We start from the raw sequence: 21788 nt of genomic DNA on the forward strand, positions 1-21788 counted from the left end.
CACCCCATTCTGACCCTGCCTTGTGTTTAGACCACTCTTCGGACACTCCTGATGCCCCTGTACCTCTTGCTGGTGCTGTTTCCTCACCCGCTTCAGGTACCGGGGCTTCGCCTGACTCCTTCGATTTGTCTGAACTCCGCTCTCCTTTGACTATGCTTCCGGCTTCTCCCTCTACGGTACGGCAATTTTCGAATCGCCCACCCATTTCATGCCGGACCAACTCCGGTCCTACTCCTAAACGCCAACGTCAATCTCCTGATGCTCTGTCGTTACCTTCCCATTCTACTCGGAAAAGACCGACACGTCAAGCACTCCCTCTCCACGCTCAGTTTCGGTCCACACAATGGACTAAATTCTTTACTTTAAGACCATCTTCTTCTTCTGCCTACCTTTCTGACCATAGTATTGCCAAAGCACTCCTGCATCATGTTGGCAGAGATATTTCATTTCACGCTCTCAAGAGCGGTACGTGCATCGTCACTGTCCAGAATGCTACCCAAGCTCATGATCTTTCTCTCCTTTCGAATATCGATACTACTCCTATCACTATTGAAAAACATCTTTCTCTCAATTCTTGTAGTGGTACTGTCATTCTGCCCCATACCATAGTCCAACAGAATTTCCAGTCATGTGGCAATGACATTTTTGAACAGCTGGAACTCCAGGATCTCCCAATCCTCAAAGTAGACACTTATGTCCTTCCTGCCCGGGGGCGGAGACGTTACCCTTGCAATGTGGCTCGTTTAACTTTTGACAGCCGAGAACTCCCGTCCTCTGTATATGTCGCGGGACATCGGTTACAAGTTCGAAAGGTGATACCTACACCGCAACAATGTAGAAATTGCTGGCGTTTTGGTCACCCAACGAAATATTGCAGATCTATGGCCGAATGCCCAGTCTGTGGTGCCGACGACCATTCTAATACATCTTGCAGTCAACCTCCATCTTGCCTTAATTGTAATGAAGCTCACCCTTCGTACTCCCGCCGTTGCCAGGTCTACTTAAATGAACGTGAAATCCGTTGCCTCAAAGAGGCAGAAGGTCTCCCTTATGCTATGGCAGTTACTCATCTCCGCCTCCAAGGGAGACTACCCCGTGTTTCTTATTCTCGTGTTTCCAAACGTCCCCCCACTTCTGGGGTCCCATCTTCTGCAGCCTCCTCTGTTGTTACCCCTCCCATAGCCACTACGGCATCTAATCCTTTAGCTGTCCTTGGCTCTGACGTCCCGACTACAACTCAGTCTGTTCTCACATCTTCGCGTCCTTCCTCACAAGCCCCAGTCTCGACAAGACCTCGTACGACACCTAATACCAATCGCCCCTCTACTCAGAAGTCCAAAAAATCCACATTGCTCAAATCTTCTTTGCCCCTTCCTTCCCTTCTTCCACCTCCACACTTTACCTTTCCAGTCTCTGTACCTAGTTCTTCCCCTCTCTCTGGCTCTATTACAAGTGTGGAGATTCACCCTCCTCCTCGTACTATGCCTTCCACCCCCGTCCCCTCCCAAGTTTCTCCCTCTTCTGTCACCTCCCAGGTTTCTGCCTCTTCTGTCCCCCCCCACACTTCATCTCCAGTCCCTTACACTTTTCCCTCCCCCTCTACTTTGGTACAGTCCATTACTGTCCCAATCTTTACTCACCCTCCTCCTCCTATCTCCAATATGGTCTCCCATACATCTTTGAATTCAGAAACACTTGAAGCCATTTCAGAATATATTGCAGAGACTAAACCTTCAATGGACACTGATTCACTTCCTGTTCCTTCTCTTCCCTCTCCTCCATCTTCACAACCCCATTCTTCGCAACGCTCCGTTCCTTCGCTACTTGAACATCTTCCAATGCCACCACATGTTGACTTTTCTAACCCCTCTAGTCCGTAGGTGCCTTTACCTACAGATTCCTGATATTTTCTTCATCGCCAATCATGGCCTGTTTACAGTGGAATATCCGTGGCCTCAGGGGTAATCGGGGTGAGCTTCAGATGTTGCTTTCCAGGTTTTCCCCTGTTGGTGCTTGCTTACAAGAACCCAAATTACACTCGGCTGTTTTCCAACCTATCTCAGGCTATAATTTATTGTATTCTTCGGATCCTTTCTGAGATGGGACCTTTAATGAAAGTGCCCTTCTTCTATGCAATGATATTCCGTACTGTCAACTATTTGTCCATACCTCGCTGCATTACACTGCAGCCCGTATCCACTTGAATAAGTGGTTTACAATATGTTTTTTATATCTCTCTCCTTCTCGAGCATTTTCTATCCCAGACTTTGCCTTTCTTGTTTCATCCTTACCACCACCACTTCTGTTACTTGGTGATTTTAATGCCCACCATTTCCTCTGGGGGGGTCTCATTGTGACTCACGTGGCATTCAGTTGGAGGCTTTTCTTGCCTCTCACCCCCTCCATGTTTTAAATACGGGTACTCCCACCCATTTTGATCCTCGTACTCATACTCTCTCTTGCATCGATCTATCAGTCTGCTCTTCCTCCACTGCACTAGACTTTACCTGGTCTGTTCTACCAGACTTACATGACAGCGATCATTTTCCGATCATTCTTACTTCTCCTTCCTATTCACCACCTTTCCGTAGCCCTCGCTGGCAATTTGATCGGGCAAATTGGGATCTTTACTCACACCTCACTGCTTTTAGTGAGGTTCCTTCTTCATCCTCCATTGATGAGCTCCTACACATCTTCTCGACATCAGTTTATACCGCAGCTTCTCATTCTATACCCCAAACCTCAGGCAGGCATTCTCAGAAGTGCGTGCCTTGGTGGTCTCCTGCTTGTGCTCGTGCAGTACGTTTGAAACGTGCTGCATGGGGCAGGTACCGGTACAATAGAACCGCTGAGAGACTTGTTGATTTTAAGCAGAAGCGTGCGATCGCTCGCCGTGTCATCCGTGAAGCTAAACGCACTTGTTGGCGAGACTATGTTTCCACCATCACCTCTGCTTCTTCTATGAGTGCAGTCTGGAAAAAAGTGAGGAAATTGAGTGGTAAATACTCTCCTGACCCGGCTCCTGTTCTACGGGTCAGTGGTGTTGATATAGCAAACCCTCTCGACGTTGCCATTGAACTTGGCACACATCTGGTCCGTATTTCCCTAGGGCTACATCTATGCCCCTCGTTTCTTTCCTCAAAGTCTGCCAGAGAGTTAGTACCCTTGGACTTTTCTTCTCTCGGAGAAGAACAGTATAATGTGCCTTTTACACTTCAAGAACTGGAGGCAACGCTCTCAGCTTGCCGATCATCGGCAGCTGGGCCTGATGACATTCATATTCGTATGTTACAACATTTACATCGGTCAGCCCTTGTAGTCCTCTTACACCTCTTCAATCTTATTTGGGCACAAGGAGTTCTTCCCCAGCTGTGGAAATCTGCCATTGTTCTCCCTTTCCGCAAACCGGGTACTACAGGACATGATGCCTCCCACTATCGCCCCATCGCTCTTACTAGTGCGGATAGGATAGGATAGGATAGGATTTCGTTCGGATTTTTAACCCCGGAGGGTTAGCCACCCAGGATAACCCAAGAAAGTCAGTGCGTCATCGAGGACTGTCTAACTTATTTCCATTGGGGTCCTTAATCTTGTCCCCCAGGATGCGACCCACACCAGTCGACTAACACCCAGGTACCTATTTGCTGCTAGGTGAACAGGACAATAGGTGTAAGGAAACGTGTCGGAATTTCCACCCGCCGGGAATCGAACCCGGGCCCTCCGTGTGTGAAGCGGGAGCTTTAGCCACCAGACCACCAGAACGCCTCGTAAATCGACGTTTAATGTGGTATTTAGAGACTCTCAACAGTCTCTCCGCTAGTCAATATGGCTTTCGTAAGGGTCGTTCTACCATAGACCCCTTACTACGCTTGGATACGTATGTTCGTAATGCCTTTGCGAATAATCACTCGGTTATTGCCATATTTTTTGACCTTGAGAAGGCATATGACACAACTTGGAGGTATAATATTTTGGCCCAGGCCCATTCCTTAGGCCTCCGAGGCAATCTACCATCCTTCCTTAAGAACTTTTTAACTGACAGACATTTCCGTGTTCGAGTCAATAATGTTCTTTCCCCGGACTTCGTTCAAGCTGAAGGTGTCCCTCAGGGATGTGTTCTAAGCACAACACTTTTTCTCCTTGCTATAAATGATTTGGCCTCTGTTCTTCCACCCAATATTTGGTCATCACTCTATGTTGATGACTTCGCTATTGCTTGTGCAGGCGCTGACTGTCACCTTATTGCAGTTTCTCTCCAGCATGCGGTCGACCGTGTTTCCACTTGGGCCACCACACATGGGTTTAAATTTTCAAGTACCAAAACTCACCAAATTACTTTCACTAGACGCTCTGTTATCTCCGATCATCCTTTGTATCGCTATGGCTCCCGTATCCCCGAACGTGATACAGTCAGGTTTCTAGGCCTTCTCTTTGACCGTCGGTTAACCTGGAAACCTCACATTACCTCTCTGAAGGCAACTTGTCACAGCCGGCTGAACCTTCTTAAAACCCTTGCTCATCTTTCTTGGGGAGCTGATCGTCGAACTCTGCTTCGCCTACATTCAGCCCTCGTTTTATCGAAACTCGATTATGGTGACCAGATTTATTCCGCGGCCTCTCCTGCTACTCTCTCTAGCCTTAACTCTATCCATCACCAAGGCTTACGTTTGTGCCTTGGTGCTTTTCGCTCTTCCCCTGTTGAGAGCCTCTATACAGAAGCAAATGTTCCATCCTTGTCTGATCGCCGTGATGCCCATTGCCCTCGTTACTATGTACGCTCTCACGATCTACACAATCCTTCCATTTATAGAATGGTCACCGATATTAGTAGACATTCTTTATTCGTTCGCCGCCCCTGTTTGCTCCGTCCCTTTTCTCTTCGCCTTCATTCACTCTTGTCTTCCCTTCAGTTACCACCTTTATATGTTCATGTAGCATCTCACTTTTCCCTACCCCCCTGGGAAGTTCCAGCTGTTCGGGTCTGTTCTTTCTCACTCCCTAGCTCGAAAGCTCAACTGCCTACGGTGGCTTCCCGCTCTCTTTTTCTTGATCACTTCCACTCCCATTCTCATGCCACCGCTGTGTACACAGATGGCTCTAAGTCTTCAGACGGCGTCGGATTCGCAGCAGTGTTTCCGGACAGCGTCGTACGGGGGCATTTACTATCTTCAGCTAGCATTTTTACTGCTGAATTGTATGCCATTCTTGCAGCACTTATTCGTATTGCATCTATGCCTGTGTCATCATTTGTAGTAGTCTCAGACTCCCTTAGTGCTCTACAGGCTATACGAAAATTTGATACATCTCATCCCCTAGTTCTCCGTATCCAACTTTGGCTACGCCGTATCTCTACCAAACATAAAGATATTGTTTTTTGTTGGGTCCCTGGTCATGTCGACGTACAGGGCAATGAACAGGCAGACACTGCTGCACGGTCAGCAGTACATGACCTACCAATTTCCTATCGAGGTGTTCCATTTCTGGACTATTTTGCTGCAATAGCTACCCACCTTCGCACCCGTTGGCAACAACGTTGGTCAACTCTGCTCGGTAACAAACTTCATTCTATTAAACCGAGCATAGGTGTGCAGCGCATGCGAATTGTGAGGTAATTACGTTTGATCCGAGGAAAGGGACGTTAGGTTAAATTCTAAGGATGTGGTGTGGTTCAGTATGATGGTGGCAGCAGTAGTGTTGTGGGAGGTTTAGTGTCAGAGCTTCAGGAATATAAAGGCACAATATGGTGATGGTAAATAAGACACTTGTTAGGTTAGGTTAGGTAAGGTTCGTCAGGAAACAGAACAAGTGTTTCCTGACACGGGTCTTTAGTCAGATGATGACCCGCCGTTGGAGCTTCTGGTCATCTGACCGAGACCTTCCGCTGACTTACCTGTCCACCCCTTTAAAAATAATGGTCATAATTATAACCTTTTAGTAAAGACACTTGTGCAACAGTTGGGAATTTTTCTTCTGGAAACGTTTCACCAGCCAGTGGCTTTTTCAGTCCATGCAGAGAAACGGTGGAAGATGAGGATGATGAGGTAATCAGTCCCTCAGCCTGGAGTCCATGTGTTCGGGTCATCAATCTTGGTCTGATGGACTGAACACATGGACTCCAGGCTGAGGGACTGATTACCTTCCACCGTTTCTCTGCATTGGACTGAAGAAGTCACTGGCTGGCGAAACGTTCCCAGAAGAAAGATTCCCAACTGTTGCACAAGTTCTTTTTTATCATCTTGTCGGTTTTCTAAATTATTTATTCCAACTCACAACATCATGGCTGGAGCAGTTCACTAAAATCCTCGTCAGGAAACACTTGCGCTGTTTCCTGACGCACCTGACCTGACCTACCGACCCGCACTGACGACAGGAACCTCGTGACTTTTCGGTCCTTCCTGAACCATTATTATTAACTTAGTAAAGGTTCAGGACGGACCAAAACCGCGTAATGAGATTCTTCTCTTCAGCGCCGTTTGTGTGTGTGTGTGTGTGTGTGTGTGTGTGTGTGTGTGTGTGTGTGTGTGTGTGTGTGTGTGTGTGTGTGTGTGTATGTGTATGTATGTGTGTATGTGTATGTGTATGTGTGTGTGTGTGTGTGTCTGTCTGTCTGTCTGTCTGTCTCTGTCTGTCTCTGTCTGTCTCTGTCTGTCTGTGTGAGAATTTTCAGGTTACGCATTACGACGTCATATGTTGATGTCTGCCAGGATGTCAGCAAGTACTCTTGTTTCCTAACGTGCTACATTGTGTATACAACCGCACATAGAGAGAAAAACTTAAAACGACGTTTGGGTCCGTCTTGGACCATTCACACTCCACACTGTGACTCGTGAGCTATCCAAGACGGACCCAAACCTCGTCATAAGCCTTTCTCCCGTGTGCGGGTTATTTGTATATTGTTCCAGTCTGTTGTCTGACTTTTTCTTCTTTACACTTAGTGTAATCAAAACAGTCTAATATTTACGAAATCGTAATAACATTATTGCATGACTGGCTTGCCATAGGTTCGAATCCTACCCGTCCTGTGAGCCATTCTAACCTGTTTTGAATCCATTTTAAATCGGTTATTTCATGATATGTGAGTAGTATATCAACTCTTTATTGCTTAACACTACCTTCTTCAGTGCTATCGTGAGGTCAGTCTGGCCTGGCTATCGTGAGGTCAGTCTGGCCTGGCTATCGTGAGGTCAGTCTGGCCTGGCTATCGTGAGGTCAGTCTGGCCTGGCTATCGTGAGGTCAGTCTGGCCTGGCTATCGTGAGGTCAGTCTGGCCTGGCTATCGTGAGGTCAGTCTGGCCTGGCTATCGTGAGGTCAGTCTGGACTGGCTATCGTGAGGTCAGTCTGGCCTGGCTATCGTGAGGTCAGTCTGGCCTGACTATCGTGAGGTCAGTCTGGACTGGCTATCGTGAGGTCAGTCTGGCCTGGCTATCGTGAGGTCAGTCTGGCCTGGCTATCGTGAGGTCAGTCTGGCCTGGCTATCGTGAGGTCAGTCTGGCCTGGCTATCGTGAGGTCAGTCTGGCCTGGCTATCATGAGGTCAGTCTGGGCTGGCTATCGTGAGGTCAGTCTGGACTGGCTATCATGAGGTCAGTCTGGCCTGGCTCTCGTGAGGTCAGTCTGGCCTGGCTATCATGAGGTCAGTCTGGCCTGACTATCGTGAGGTCAGTCTGGCCTGACTATCGTGAGGTGAGTCTGGTCTGGCTATCGTGAGGTCAGTCTGGCCTGGCTATCTTGAGGTCAGTCTGGCCTGGCTATCATGAGGTCAGTCTGGCCTGGCTATCATGAGGTCAGTCTGGACTGGCTATCATGAGGTCAGTCTGGACTGGCTATCATGAGGTCAGTCTGGCCTGGCTCTCGTGAGGTCAGTCTGGCCTGGCTATCATGAGGTCAGTCTGGCCTGACTATCGTGAGGTCAGTCTGGCCTGGCTATCATGAGGTCAGTCTGGCCTGGCTATCATGAGGTCAGTCTGGACTGGCTATCATGAGGTCAGTCTGGACTGGCTATCATGAGGTCAGTCTGGCCTGGCTATCATGAGGTCAGTCTGGACTGGCTATCATGAGGTCAGTCTGGACTGGCTATCATGAGGTCAGTCTGGACTGGCTATCATGAGGTCAGTCTGGCCTGGCTATCATGAGGTCAGTCTGGACTGGCTATCATGAGGTCAGTCTGGACTGGCTATCATGAGGTCAGTCTGGACTGGCCATCATGAGGTCAGTCTGGACTGGCCATCATGAGGTCAGTCTGGACTGGCCATCATGAGGTCAGTCTGGCCTGGCCATCATGACGTCAGTCTGGACTGGCTATCATGAAGTCAGTCTGGACTGGCTATCATGAGGTCAGTCTGGACTGGCTATCATGAGGTCAGTCTGGCCTGGCTATCATGAGGTCAGTCTGGCCTGGCTATCATGAGGTCAGTCTGGCCTGGCTATCATGAGGTCAGTCTGGACTGGCAATCATGAGGTCAGTCTGGCCTGGCTATCATGAGGTCAGTCTGGCCTGGCTATCATGAGGTCAGTCTGGACTGGCTATCATGAGGTCAGTCTGGACTGGCTATCATGAGGTCAGTCTGGCCTGGCTATCATGAGGTCAGTCTGGCCTGGCTATCATGAGGTCAGTCTGGACTGGCTATCATGAGGTCAGTCTGGCCTGGCTATCATGAGGTCAGTCTGGACTGGCTATCATGAGGTCAGTCTGGACTGGCTATCATGAGGTCAGTCTGGACTGGCTATCATGAGGTCAGTCTGGACTGGCTATCATGAGGTCAGTCTGGACTGGCTATCAAGAGGTCAGTCTGGACTGGGTATCATGAGGTCAGTCTGGACTGGCTATCATGAGGTCAGTCTGGACTGGCTATCATGAGGTCAGTCTGGACTGGCTATCATGAGGTCAGTCTGGCCTGGCTATCATGAGGTCAGTCTGGACTGGCTATCATGAGGTCAGTCTGGACTGGCTATCATGAGGTCAGTCTGGACTGGCTATCATGAGGTCAGTCTGGACTGGCTATCATGAGGTCAGTCTGGACTGGCTATCATGAGGTCAGTCTGGCCTGGCTATCATGAGGTCAGTCTGGACTGGCTATCATGAGGTCAGTCTGGCCTGGCTATCATGAGGTCAGTCTGGCCTGGCTATCATGAGGTCAGTCTGGACTGGCTATCATGAGGTCAGTCTGGACTGGCTATCATGAGGTCAGTCTGGCCTGGCTATCATGAGGTCAGTCTGGCCTGGCTATCATGAGGTCAGTCTGGACTGGCTATCATGAGGTTAGTCTGGACTGGCTATCATGAGGTCAGTCTGGACTGGCTATCATGAGGTCAGTCTGGACTGGCTATCATGAGGTCAGTCTGGACTGGCTATCATGAGGTCAGTCTGGCCTGGCTATCATGAGGTCAGTCTGGCTTGGCTATCATGAGGTCAGTCTGGACTGGCTATCATGAGGTCAGTCTGGACTGGCTATCATGAGGTCAGTCTGGCCTGGCTATCATGAGGTCAGTCTGGACTGGCTATCATGAGGTCAGTCTGGACTGGCTATCATGAGGTCAGTCTGGACTGGCTATCATGAGGTCAGTCTGGACTGGCTATCATGAGGTCAGTCTGGACTGGCTATCATGAGGTCAGTCTGGACTGGCTATCATGAGGTCAGTCTGGACTGGCTATCATGAGGTCAGTCTGGCCTGGCTATCATGAGGTCAGTCTGGACTGGCTATCATGAGGTCAGTCTGCACTGGCTATCATGAGGTCAGTCTGGACTGGCTATCATGAGGTCAGTCTGGACTGGCTATTATGAGGTCAGTCTGGACTGGCTATCATGAGGTCAGTCTGGCCTGGCTATCATGAGGTCAGTCTGGACTGGCTATCATGAGGTCAGTCTGGCCTGGCTACCATGAGGTCAGTCTGGACTGGCTATCATGAGGTCAGTCTGGACTGGCTATCATGAGGTCAGTCTGGACTGGCTATCATGAGGTCAGTCTGGCCTGGCTACCATGAGGTCAGTCTGGACTGGCTATCATGAGGTCAGTCTGGACTGGCTATCATGAGGTCAGTCTGGCCTGGCTACCATGAGGTCAGTCTGGACTGGCTACCATGAGGTCAGTCTGGACTGGCTATCATGAGGTCAGTCTGGACTGGCTACCATGAGGTCAGTCTGGACTGGCTATCATGAGGTCAGTCTGGATTAGCTACCATGAGGTCAGTCTGGACTGGCTATCATGAGGTCAGTCTGGCCTGGCTACCATGAGGTCAGTCTGGACTGGCTACCATGAGGTCAGTCTGGACTGGCTATCATGAGGTCAGTCTGGACTGGCTATCATGAGGTCAGTCTGGACTGGCTACCATGAGGTCAGTCTGGACTGGCTACCATGAGGTCAGTCTGGACTGGCTACCATGAGGTCAGTCTGGACTGGCTACCATGAGGTCAGTCTGGACTGGCTACCATGAGGTCAGTCTGGACTGGCTACCATGAGGTCAGTCTGGACTGGCTACCATGAGGTCAGTCTGGACTGGCTACCATGAGGTCAGTCTGGACTGGCTACCATGAGGTCAGTCTGGACTGGCTACCATGAGGTCAGTCTGGACTGGCTACCATGAGGTCAGTCTGGACTGGCTATCATGAGGTCAGTCTGGACTGGCTACCATGAGGTCAGTCTGGACTGGCTACCATGAGGTCAGTCTGGACTGGCTATCATGAGGTCAGTCTGGACTGGCTATCATGAGGTCAGTCTGGACTGGCTACCATGAGGTCAGTCTGGACTGGCTACCATGAGGTCAGTCTGGACTGGCTACCATGAGGTCAGTCTGGCCTGGCTACCATGAGGTCAGTCTGGACTGGCTACCATGAGGTCAGTCTGGCCTGGCTACCATGAGGTCAGTCTGGCCTGGCTACCATGAGGTCAGTCTGGCCTGGCTACCATGAGGTCAGTCTGGACTGGCTACCATGAGGTCAGTCTGGACTGGCTACCATGAGGTCAGTCTGGCCTGGCTTCCATGAGGTCAGTCTGGACTGGCTACCATGAGGTCAGTCTGGCCTGGCTACCATGAGGTCAGTCTGGACTGGCTACCATGAGGTCAGTCTGGCCTGGCTACCATGAGGTCAGTCTGGCCTGGCTACCATGAGGTCAGTCTGGCCTGGCTATCATGAGGTCAGTCTGGACTGGCTACCATGAGGTCAGTCTGGACTGGCTACCATGAGGTCAGTCTGGACTGGCTACCATGAGGTCAGTCTGGACTGGCTACCATGAGGTCAGTCTGGACTGGCTATCATGAGGTCAGTCTGGACTGGCTACCATGAGGTCAGTCTGGACTGGCTACCATGAGGTCAGTCTGGACTGGCTACCATGAGGTCAGTCTGGACTGGCTACCATGAGGTCAGTCTGGACTGGCTACCATGAGGTCAGTCTGGACTGGCTATCATGAGGTCAGTCTGGACTGGCTACCATGAGGTCACTCTGGACTGGCTATCATGAGGTCAGTCTGGACTGGCTACCGTGATCACAAGATAATATAATAATATATTTATTTACTACAAGTACATGTACTAGGTATACATTCCTAGATGACATCAGTGACATACTCTGCTACTCTCTAGAAAGCCCTTTGTTATGCAGAGCATTTCGAGCAAATTATGTCAGTTGTGTCCCAGGATGCGACCTTCACCAGGTTTACATAGTATCTTTCAAAGTTCATTTAGTATCGTTAAAAATTTATTTAGTGTCTTTAAGGTTCATTTAGTATCTTTTAGGGTTTATCTAGTACATGTATCTCTTTAAGGTATATTTAGTATCTTTTAAGGCTTATGTAGTATCTTTAAGGTTCATTATGTATGTTTTAAGGTTCATTTAGGGGTTATCAAGTGTTCACCAGCACTTACGCTGGGCAAAAATAATTTTTTATTACGTTTTTGGAACGCTAAACCCGTGGGGGTCACACAGCGCCTCGGGGAATGGGAGTTAATCAGGTTTGATCCAAAGAAAGGGAGGATAGTTTTAGTTCCTTCTAAAAGGAGCCTCTCACCTGTATCAAGGTGCCTTCAGAGGTAACAACCTTTAATGTAGCAACGTTAAGGCTAACTACTTGAAGGCTTAAAACTGCATCCTAATGATCTGAAGACTTAGCACACTTCAGTCAGGCACACTTCAGTCAGGCACACTTCAGTCAGGCACACTTCAGTCAGGCACACTTCAGTCAGGCACACTTCAGTCAGGCACACTTCAGTCAGGCACACGTCAGTCAGGCACACGTCAGTCAGGCACACGTCAGTCAGGTACACGTCAGTCAGGCACACGTCAGTCAGGCACACGTCAGTCAGGCACACTTCAGTCAGGCACACTTCAGTCAGGCACACTTCAGTCAGGCACACTTCAGTCGGGCACACTTCAGTCGGGCACACGTCAGTCAGGCACACTTCAGTCAGGCACACTTCAGTCAGGCACACGTCAGTCAGGCACACGTCAGTCAGGCACACGTCAGTCAGGCACACGTCAGTCAGGCACACGTCAGTCAGGCACACGTCAGTCAGGCACACTTCAATCAGGCACACGTCAGTCAGACACACGTCAGTCAGGCACACGTCAGTCAGGCACACGTCAGTCAGGCACACGTCAGTCAGGCACACGTCAGTCAGACACACGTCAGTCAGGCACACGTCAGTCAGGCACACGTCAGTCAGGCACACGTCAGTCAGGCACACGTCAGTCAGGCACACGTCAGTCAGGCACACTTCAATCAGACACACGTCAGTCAGGCACACGTCAGTCAGGCACACGTCAGTTAGACACACGTCAGTCAGGCACACTTCAGTCAGGCACACTTCAGTCAGGCACACTTCAGTCAGGCACACGTCAGTCAGGCGCACTTCAGTCAGGCACACGTCAGTCAGGCGCACTTCAGTCAGGCACACGTCAGTCAGGCACACGTCAGGCACACTTCAATCAGACACACGTCAGTCAGGTACACTTCAGTCAGGCACACGTCAGGCACACTTCAGCCAGGCACAAGTCGGTCAGGCACACGTCAGTCAGGCACACGTCAGGCAGGCACAAGTCAGCCAGGCACAAGTCAGTCAGGCACACGTCAGTCAGGTACACGTCAGTCAGGCGCACTTCAGTCAGGCACACGTCAGTCAGGCACACGTCAGTCAGGCACACGTCAGTCAAGCGCACGTCAGTCAGGTACACGTCAGTCAGGCGCACTTCAGTCAGGCACACGTCAGTCAGGCACACGTCAGTCAGGCACACGTCAGTCAGGCACACTTCAATCAGACGCACGTCAGTCAGGCACACGTCAGTCAGGCACACGTCAGCCAGGTACACGTCAGTCAGGCACACGTCAGTCAGGCACACTTCAATCAGACGCACGTCAGTCAGGCACACGTCAGTCAGGCACACGTCAGCCAGGTACACGTCAGTCAGGCACACGTCAGTCAGGCACACTTCAATCAGACGCACGTCAGTCAGGCGCACTTCAGTTAGGCACACGTCAGCCAGGTACACGTCAGTCAGGCACACGTCAGTCAGGCACAATTCAATCAGACGCACGTCAGTCAGGCACACGTCAGTCAGGTACACGTCAGTCAGGTACACTTCAGTCAGGCACACGTCAGTCAGGTACACGTCAGTCAGGTACACGTCAGTCAGGTACACTTCAGTCAGGCACACTTCAATCATACACACGTCAGTCAGGTACACTTCAGTCAGGCACACGTCAGTCAGGCACACGTCAGTCAGGCACACTTCAATCAGACGCACGTCAGTCAGGCACACGTCAGTCAGGCACACGTCAGCCAGGTACACGTCAGTCAGGCACACGTCAGTCAGGCACACTTCAATCAGACGCACGTCAGTCAGGCACACGTCAGTCAGGCACACGTCAGCCAGGTACACGTCAGTCAGGCACACGTCAGTCAGGCACACTTCAATCAGACGCACGTCAGTCAGGCGCACTTCAGTTAGGCACACGTCAGCCAGGTACACGTCAGTCAGGCACACGTCAGTCAGGCACAATTCAATCAGACGCACGTCAGTCAGGCACACGTCAGTCAGGTACACGTCAGTCAGGTACACTTCAGTCAGGCACACGTCAGTCAGGTACACGTCAGTCAGGTACACGTCAGTCAGGTACACTTCAGTCAGGCACACTTCAATCATACACACGTCAGTCAGGTACACTTCAGTCAGGCGCACGTCAGTCAGGTACACTTCAGTCAGGTACACTTCAGTCAGGCACACGTCAGTCAGGTACACGTCAGTCAGGTACACGTCAGTCAGGCACACTTCAATCAGACACACGTCAGTCAGGTACACGTCAGTCAGGTACACGTCAGTCAGGCACACTTCAATCAGACACACGTCAGTCAGGTACACGTCAGTCAGGTACACGTCAGTCAGGCGCACTTCAGTCAGGCACACGTCAGTCAGGTACACGTCAGTCAGGTACACGTCAGTCAGGCACACGTCAGTCAGGCACACGTCAGTCAGGCACACTTCAATCAGACACACGTCAGTCAGGTACACTTCAGTCAGGCGCACGTCAGTCAGGTACACGTCAGTCAGGTACACGTCAGTCAGGTACACGTCAGTCAGGCACTCTTCAATCAGACACACGTCAGCCAGGTACACTTCAGTCAGGCGCACGTCAGGCACACTTCAGCCAGGCACACGTCAGTCAGGCACACGTCAGTCAAGCACACGTCAATCAGGCACACGTCAGTCAAGCACATTTAATTCGAAATATTTTTGAACCCGAGAAACTGGTATTTGTTTTAAAATAAAAATAATATTGTGTAACCCACACGGGTTTAGCCCTTATATTTATAAATATAATAACTGACATGTTCTGTGTTTTTTCGTTCAGAGTTTTAAAACGAGAAGATGAAACCCGTGAACATCCTGGTGACGCTGCTGCTGGTAAGTCACAGTCTTACTGTGTTCTCTCTTGTCCTATCCACCTCCTAATTTATTTCTGTTCATTGTCACTTTTTCTTAAATTTACTTCTGTTTGCTGTTTATCCATAACTTTACTTATTTGATAGGGATTTTTTTTTTAATTTCGACAAGCTTTATTATGTCAGTGTTTTGTGTGTTAAGTTCTCCGAACCAGAATTACGGAAGACGTGACAAACATGAACTGCGTCTCCTTGTACACCTGTTGACACTCTACACCTAACAGTAAATAGGTCCCTGGATGTATGTCAACTATTGTGAGTGGTATCCTGGGGATGGGAGTAGTGTGAATGGTATCCTGGGGATGGGGGTTGTGTGAGTGGTATCCTGTTGATGGGGGTTGTGTGAGTGGTATCCTGTTGATGGGGGTTGTGTGAGTGGTATCCTGGGGATGGGGGTTGCGTGAGTGGTATCCTGGGGAGGGGGGTAGTATACCATAGTTAGGGTCAGTTTTTAACACAAACTGAGGTAGGATAACAGCTCTTACCTTGTACAAAAACAATAACCAGAGCGCCTCCACGTCATGAAGGCTAAAGGAGGTTTTACAGAATAATAACTGTAGGGACACAAATATGAACTAATGCGGCCAGCAGTAACACCCTCGTTAATGAGGCCCTGATCCACCAGGAGGCCTGGTCATGGACCGGGCCGCGGGCCATGTTTGAAACCAAGCTCACGTTATATATAAATTATGTAAGGTTATATAGTTGTAGCCATGTTGGAGACACAGGTTACTGATGTATACAACGTGATAGGTTATATGGTTATTTTTTCTGTATTGAAGGATACCGATCTAACTCTGATTTTCTTCTGATTTAAGTTAAATAACTTTCTTACGCTTATAAGGTGGAAAAAATAAACACAAATGCAGTATTTTACAACATAACTGAACCCCTTGCCAGGAAATTTCTTCATCCTTATCTTGCAGCTTTTGAAAATTGATGTTCAATGAGGACAAATTCCAACTACTCCGTTATGGAAAACTGGAGGAGATAATAACTAGAACAGAGTATACTACTGACTCCGGCCATACAATAGAGCGGAAAAATAATGTAAGGGACCTGGGAGTAGTAATGTCTGAGGATCTCACTTTCAAGGATCACAACAGTGCCACGATCGCACGTGCAAAGAAAATGATAGGATGGATAATGAGAACGTTCAAAACGAGAGATGCCAAGCCCATGATGATCCTTTTCAAATCACTTGTTCTCTCTAGGCTGGAATACTGCTGTACATTAACATCTCCATTCAAAGCAGGTGAAATCGCAGATCTAGAGAGTGTACAGAGATCTTTTACTGCACGTATAAGTTCTGTCAAACACCTTAACTACTGGGAACGCTTGGAAGCACTTGACTTGTACTCGTTGGAACGCAGGAGGGAGAGATATATCATAATCTACACTTGGAAAATCTTGGAAGGAATGGTCCCAAATCTGCACACAGAAATCACTCCCTACGAAAGTAAAAGACTGGGCAGGCGATGCAAAATGCCCCCAGTAAAAAGTAGGGGCGCCATTGGTACACTAAGGGAAAACACCGTAAGTGTCCGGGGCCCAAAACTGTTCAACAGCCTCCCATCAAGCATTAGGGGAATTGCCAATAAACCCCTGGCTGCCTTCAAGAGAGAGCTGGACAGATACCTAAAGTCAGTGCCGGATCAGCCGGGCTGTGGCTCGTACGTTGGACTGCGTGCGGCCAGCAGTAACAGCCTAGTTGATCAGGCCCTGATCCATCGGGAGGCCTGGCCATGGACCGGGCCGCGGGGGCGTTGATCCCCGGAATAACCTCCAGGTAACCACTGGAAAATCTCCCAACTCCTGCTCCAAATATCTTACTACTGGGAGATTTCAACTTGAGACACCTAAAATGGAGGAGTGTAGCAAATAATATTTTAGCAGAGATTCACACACACACGAGCTACTAAATCTCTGAATAAAATTCACCTTAAACCAGAAAATATTAGTGCCTACAAGACAAGAAAGTACGCTGGACCTCATCTTCAGTAACAACGACGATCTGATACGTAATATAACCGTATCAAAGACACACTCAAATCACAACATAACAGAAGTACAGACATGTATGCACAGGGCTGCTGACCAGCAAAATGTGATCAATCATGAGGGTGTCTTCACAAAATTCAACTTCAATAACAAAAACATACAATGGGAACAAGTCAACCATGTTCTCAATGAAACAAGCTAGGAAGATATCCTAAACAACACAGATCCCAACCCTTGCCTGGAAAAAATAAACTCTATGGTTCCTGAGATCTGCTCAAGGCACATTCCATTAAGAAAAAGAAAGATGTAAACTAGAAAGAGAGAGACGCTCCCTATATAGACGAAGCCGAAGAGCCACTGTGCTCCTGAAATACGAAGGGAGGTACTGGTCAATGAAATTGCAAATATCAAACTTAAGCTGAAGGAATCGTACAGGAGACAAGAATCGCAGGAAGAACTAAAAGCCATAAGGAAATTGAAAGAAATACTTATTCTGGTATGCCAAATCTAAGAGTAAAACAACCTCTAGTATTGGGCCCCTGCTAGGAGAGATGGGACATATATGACAGCCAAGAAATGAGTGAGATACTAAAGTCCCAATACGGCTCAATGTTCAGTGAGCTGCTACCTAGACCAAGGGTCGACAATCCAGACGAATTCTTTATGAACGAGACCCAAAATTTGGTTCTCTCAAGAATCTCTGATATTATCTTAACACCACAAGACTTTGAAAAGGCAATAAATGACATGCCCATGCACTCTGCCCCAGGCCCAGACTCATGGCACTCCGTGTTCATTAAGATCTGCAAGAAGCCCCTGTCACATGCCTTCAGCATTCTATGGAGAGGAAGCATGGGCACAAGGGTCATCCCACACTCACTAAATACTACAGACATAGCCCTACTCTACAAAGGTGGCAGTAAAGCAGTTGTAAAGAACTACAGACCGATAGCACTAACATTCCATATCATAAAATCTTTGAAAGGGTCCTAAGAAGCAAGATCGCCAACCACCTAGATACCCATGAATTACACAACCCAGAGCAACATGGGTTTAGAGCAGGTCGCTCTTGCCTGGTCCAGCTACTGGACCACTATGACAAGGTCCTGGATGCTGTAGAAGATAAACAAAATACAGATGTAGTATACACAGACTTTGCAAAAGCGTTAAAGTGTGACCATGGTGCAATAGCGCACAAAATGAGTGATAAAGGAACAACAGAAAAAGTTGGTAGATGGATCTATAATTTCCTGACAAATAGAACACAAAGAGTAATAGCAAACAGAGTAAAGTTTGAGGCAGCTACGGTGAAAAGCTCTGTTCCACAAGGCACAGTACTCGCTCCCATTCTATTCCTCATCCTCATATCTGACATACACAGAGATGTAAGCCATAGCTCCGTATCTTCCTTTGCCGATGACATCCGAATTGCCATGACGGTGACATCCATCGAAGACACTGCGAGACTCCAAGCGGACATCAACCAAATCTTCAAATGGGCCACTCAAAACAACATGAAGTTCAATGAGGAGAAATTTCAACTACTCAAATATGGAAAACTTGAGGAAATTAAAACTGTATCAGGGTATACGACAAATTCTAACCATACAATAGAGCGAAAAAGTAATTTGAAGGACCTGGGAGTGATAATGTCAGAGGATCTCGCCTTCAGAGACCAGGACAATGCATCTACCGCATCTGCTAGGAAAATGATAGGATGGATAATGAGAACCTTCAAAACTAGGGACGCCAAGCCCATGATTCTCTTCAAATCACTTGTTCTCTCTAGGCTGAAATACTGCTGTACACTAACTGCCCGTTCAAGGCAGGCAAAATTGATGACCTGTAGAGTGTACCAAGAACTTTCACGGCACACATAAGTGCGATAAGGCACCTAAATTACTGGAAACGGTTGAAGTCCTTTGATTTGCATTCCCTGGAATGCAGGCGAGAGAGATACATGATAATATACACTTGGAAAATGCTAGAGGGATTAGTACCAAACTTGCACACGACAATCACTCCCTATGAAACCAAAAGACTCGGCAGGAGATGGAACATTCCCCCAATGAAAAGCAGAGGCGCCACGGAACACTGAGAGACGACACAGTAAGTGTCAGGGGCCCAAGACTGTTCAGTTCCCTCCCAGCATACAAAAGGAGAATTACCAATAGACCCCTGTCTGTCTTCAAGAAGACACTGGACAGGTACCTAAAGTCAGAACCTGACCAGCCAGGCTGTGGTTTTTACGTCGGTTTGCGTGCGGCCAGCAGTAACAGCCTGGTTGATCAGACCCTGATCCACCACGAGGCCTGGTCTCAGACCGGGCCGCGGGAGCGTTGACCCTCGAAACCCTCTCCAGGTATACTCCAGGTATACCCGTGCAGGTCCGGGTCATACAACCTACCCAACATTCTCCACCTGACTCTCCACACTATGTATACTCACGTACTCTACCCAGGTGGTTCTGTTTGTGATTTGATTCCATTGTGTGGGCGAAACGTCAGTAAAGGTTAGCACTATACTGCATTTGTTTAATTTTTTCATCATGTCGGTATTGTATACTTTTTATCTCCACACCTGTAAGGTACAACTTAATCTAGAGGATACTGTACGCATATGCAGATGTATAGTCAATACAACCATATATGAATTCGTGTAAGAATATATACTTGTACATGCACACACGAAAATATCTGTGCCAGCATACATATTTTAAATGGGAATGGTTATTGTATTTCGTACTTTTTTATTTGACGAAGTTGCATATAACGTGGACATCCTGCCATTGTTGCATCATAACACCTGCAGCCAGGGCATTGTTGCATCATAACACCTGCAGCCTGGGCATTGTTGCATCATAACACCTGCAGCCAGGGCATTGTTGCATCATAACACCTGCAGCCAGGGCATTGTTGCATCATAACACCTGCAGCCAGGGCATTGTTGCATCATAACACCTGCAGCCAGGGCATTGTTGCATCATAACACCTGCAGCCTGGGCATTGTTGCATCATAACACCTGCAGCCAGGGCATTGTTGCATCATAACACCTGCAGCCAGGGCATTGTTGCATCATAACACCTGCAGCCAGGGCATTGTTGCATCATAACACCTGCAGCCAGGGCATTGTTGCATCCTAACACCTGCAGCCAGGGCATTGTTGCATCATAACACCTGCAGCCTGGGCATTGTTGCATCATAACACCTGCAGCCTGGGCATTGTTGCATCATAACACCTGCAGCCAGGGCATTGTTGCATCATAACACCTGCAGCCATTGCATTGTTGCATCATAACACCTGCAGCCAGGGCATTGTTGCATCCTAACACCTGCAGCCTGGGCATTGTTGCATCATAACACCTGCAGCCAGGGCATTGTTGCATCCTAACACCTGCAGCCAGGGCATTGTTGCATCATAACACCTGCAGCTAGGGCATTGATGCATCCTAACACCTGCAGCCTGGGCATTGTTGCATCATAACACCTGCAGCCTGGGCATTGTTGCATCCTAACACCTGCAGCCAGGGCATTGTTGCATCATAACACCTGCAGCCAGGGCATTGTTGCATCATAACACCTGCAGCCAGTGCATTGTTGCATCATAACACCTGCAGCCAGGGCATTGTTGCATCCTAACACCTGCAGCCTGGGCATTGTTGCATCATAACACCTGCAGCTAGGGCATTGTTGCATCCTAACACCTGCAGCCAGGGCATTGTTGCATCCTAACACCTGCAGCCAGGGCATTGTTGCATCATAACACCTGCAGCCAGGGCATTGTTGCATCATAACACCTGCAGCCAAGGCATTGTTGCATCATAACACCTGCAGCCAGGGCATTGTTGCATCCTAACACCTGCAGCCAGGGCATTGTTGCATCCTAACACCTGCAGCCAGGGCATTGTTGCATCCTAACACCTGCAGCCAGGTCATTGTTGCATCATAACACCTGCAGCCTGGGCATTGTTGCATCATAACACCTGCAGCCAGGGCATTGTTGCATCATAACACCTGCAGCCAGGGCATTGTTGCATCCTAACACCTGCAGCCAGGGCATTGTTGCATCCTAACACCTGCAGCCAGGGCATTGTTGCATCCTAACACCTGCAGCCAGGGCATTGTTGCATCCTAACACCTGCAGCCAGGGCATTGTTGCATCCTAACACCTGCAGCCAGGGCATTGTTGCATCCTAACACCTGCAGCCAGGGCATTGTTGCATCATAACACCTGCAGCCAGGGCATTGTTGCATCATAACACCTGCAGCCAGGGCATTGTTGCATCCTAACACCTGCAGCCAGGGCATTGTTGCATCATAACACCTGCAGCCAGTGCATTGTTGCATCATAACACCTGCAGCCAGGGCATTGTTGCATCCTAACACCTGCAGCCTGGGCATTGTTGCATCATAACACCTGCAGCTAGGGCATTGTTGCATCCTAACACCTGCAGCCAGGGCATTGTTGCATCCTAACACCTGCAGCCAGGGCATTGTTGCATCATAACACCTGCAGCCAGGGCATTGTTGCATCATAACACCTGCAGCCAGGGCATTGTTGCATCATAACACCTGCAGCCAGGGCATTGTTGCATCCTAACACCTGCAGCCAGGGCATTGTTGCATCCTAACACCTGCAGCCAGGGCATTGTTGCATCCTAACACCTGCAGCCAGGGCATTGTTGCATCCTAAAACCTGCAGCCAGGGCATTGTTGCATCATAACACCTGCAGCCAGGGCATTGTTGCATCCTAACACCTGCAGCCAGGGCATTGTTGCATCCTAACACCTGCAGCCAGGGCATTGTTGCATCATAACACCTGCAGCCAGTGCATTGTTGCATCATAACACCTG

General features: G+C 48.9%; 1 protein-coding gene across 1 annotated transcript in view; it reads left to right on the forward strand.

Moving 5' to 3' along the window:
- LOC128693315 (protein masquerade) overlaps positions 1–21788 on the forward strand; it is a 68369-nt gene that overhangs the window by 15105 nt on the left and 31476 nt on the right. Inside the window, exon 2 of the mRNA XM_053782932.2 lies at positions 14843–14895. Within this exon, the coding sequence (XP_053638907.1) occupies positions 14860–14895 (36 nt within the window). The 5' untranslated portion in view covers positions 14843–14859. The remainder of the gene's footprint in view (positions 1–14842; positions 14896–21788) is intronic.

Source organism: Cherax quadricarinatus, chromosome 28, assembly GCF_038502225.1.
Source record: "Cherax quadricarinatus isolate ZL_2023a chromosome 28, ASM3850222v1, whole genome shotgun sequence".
Classification (NCBI taxonomy): domain Eukaryota; kingdom Metazoa; phylum Arthropoda; class Malacostraca; order Decapoda; family Parastacidae; genus Cherax; species Cherax quadricarinatus.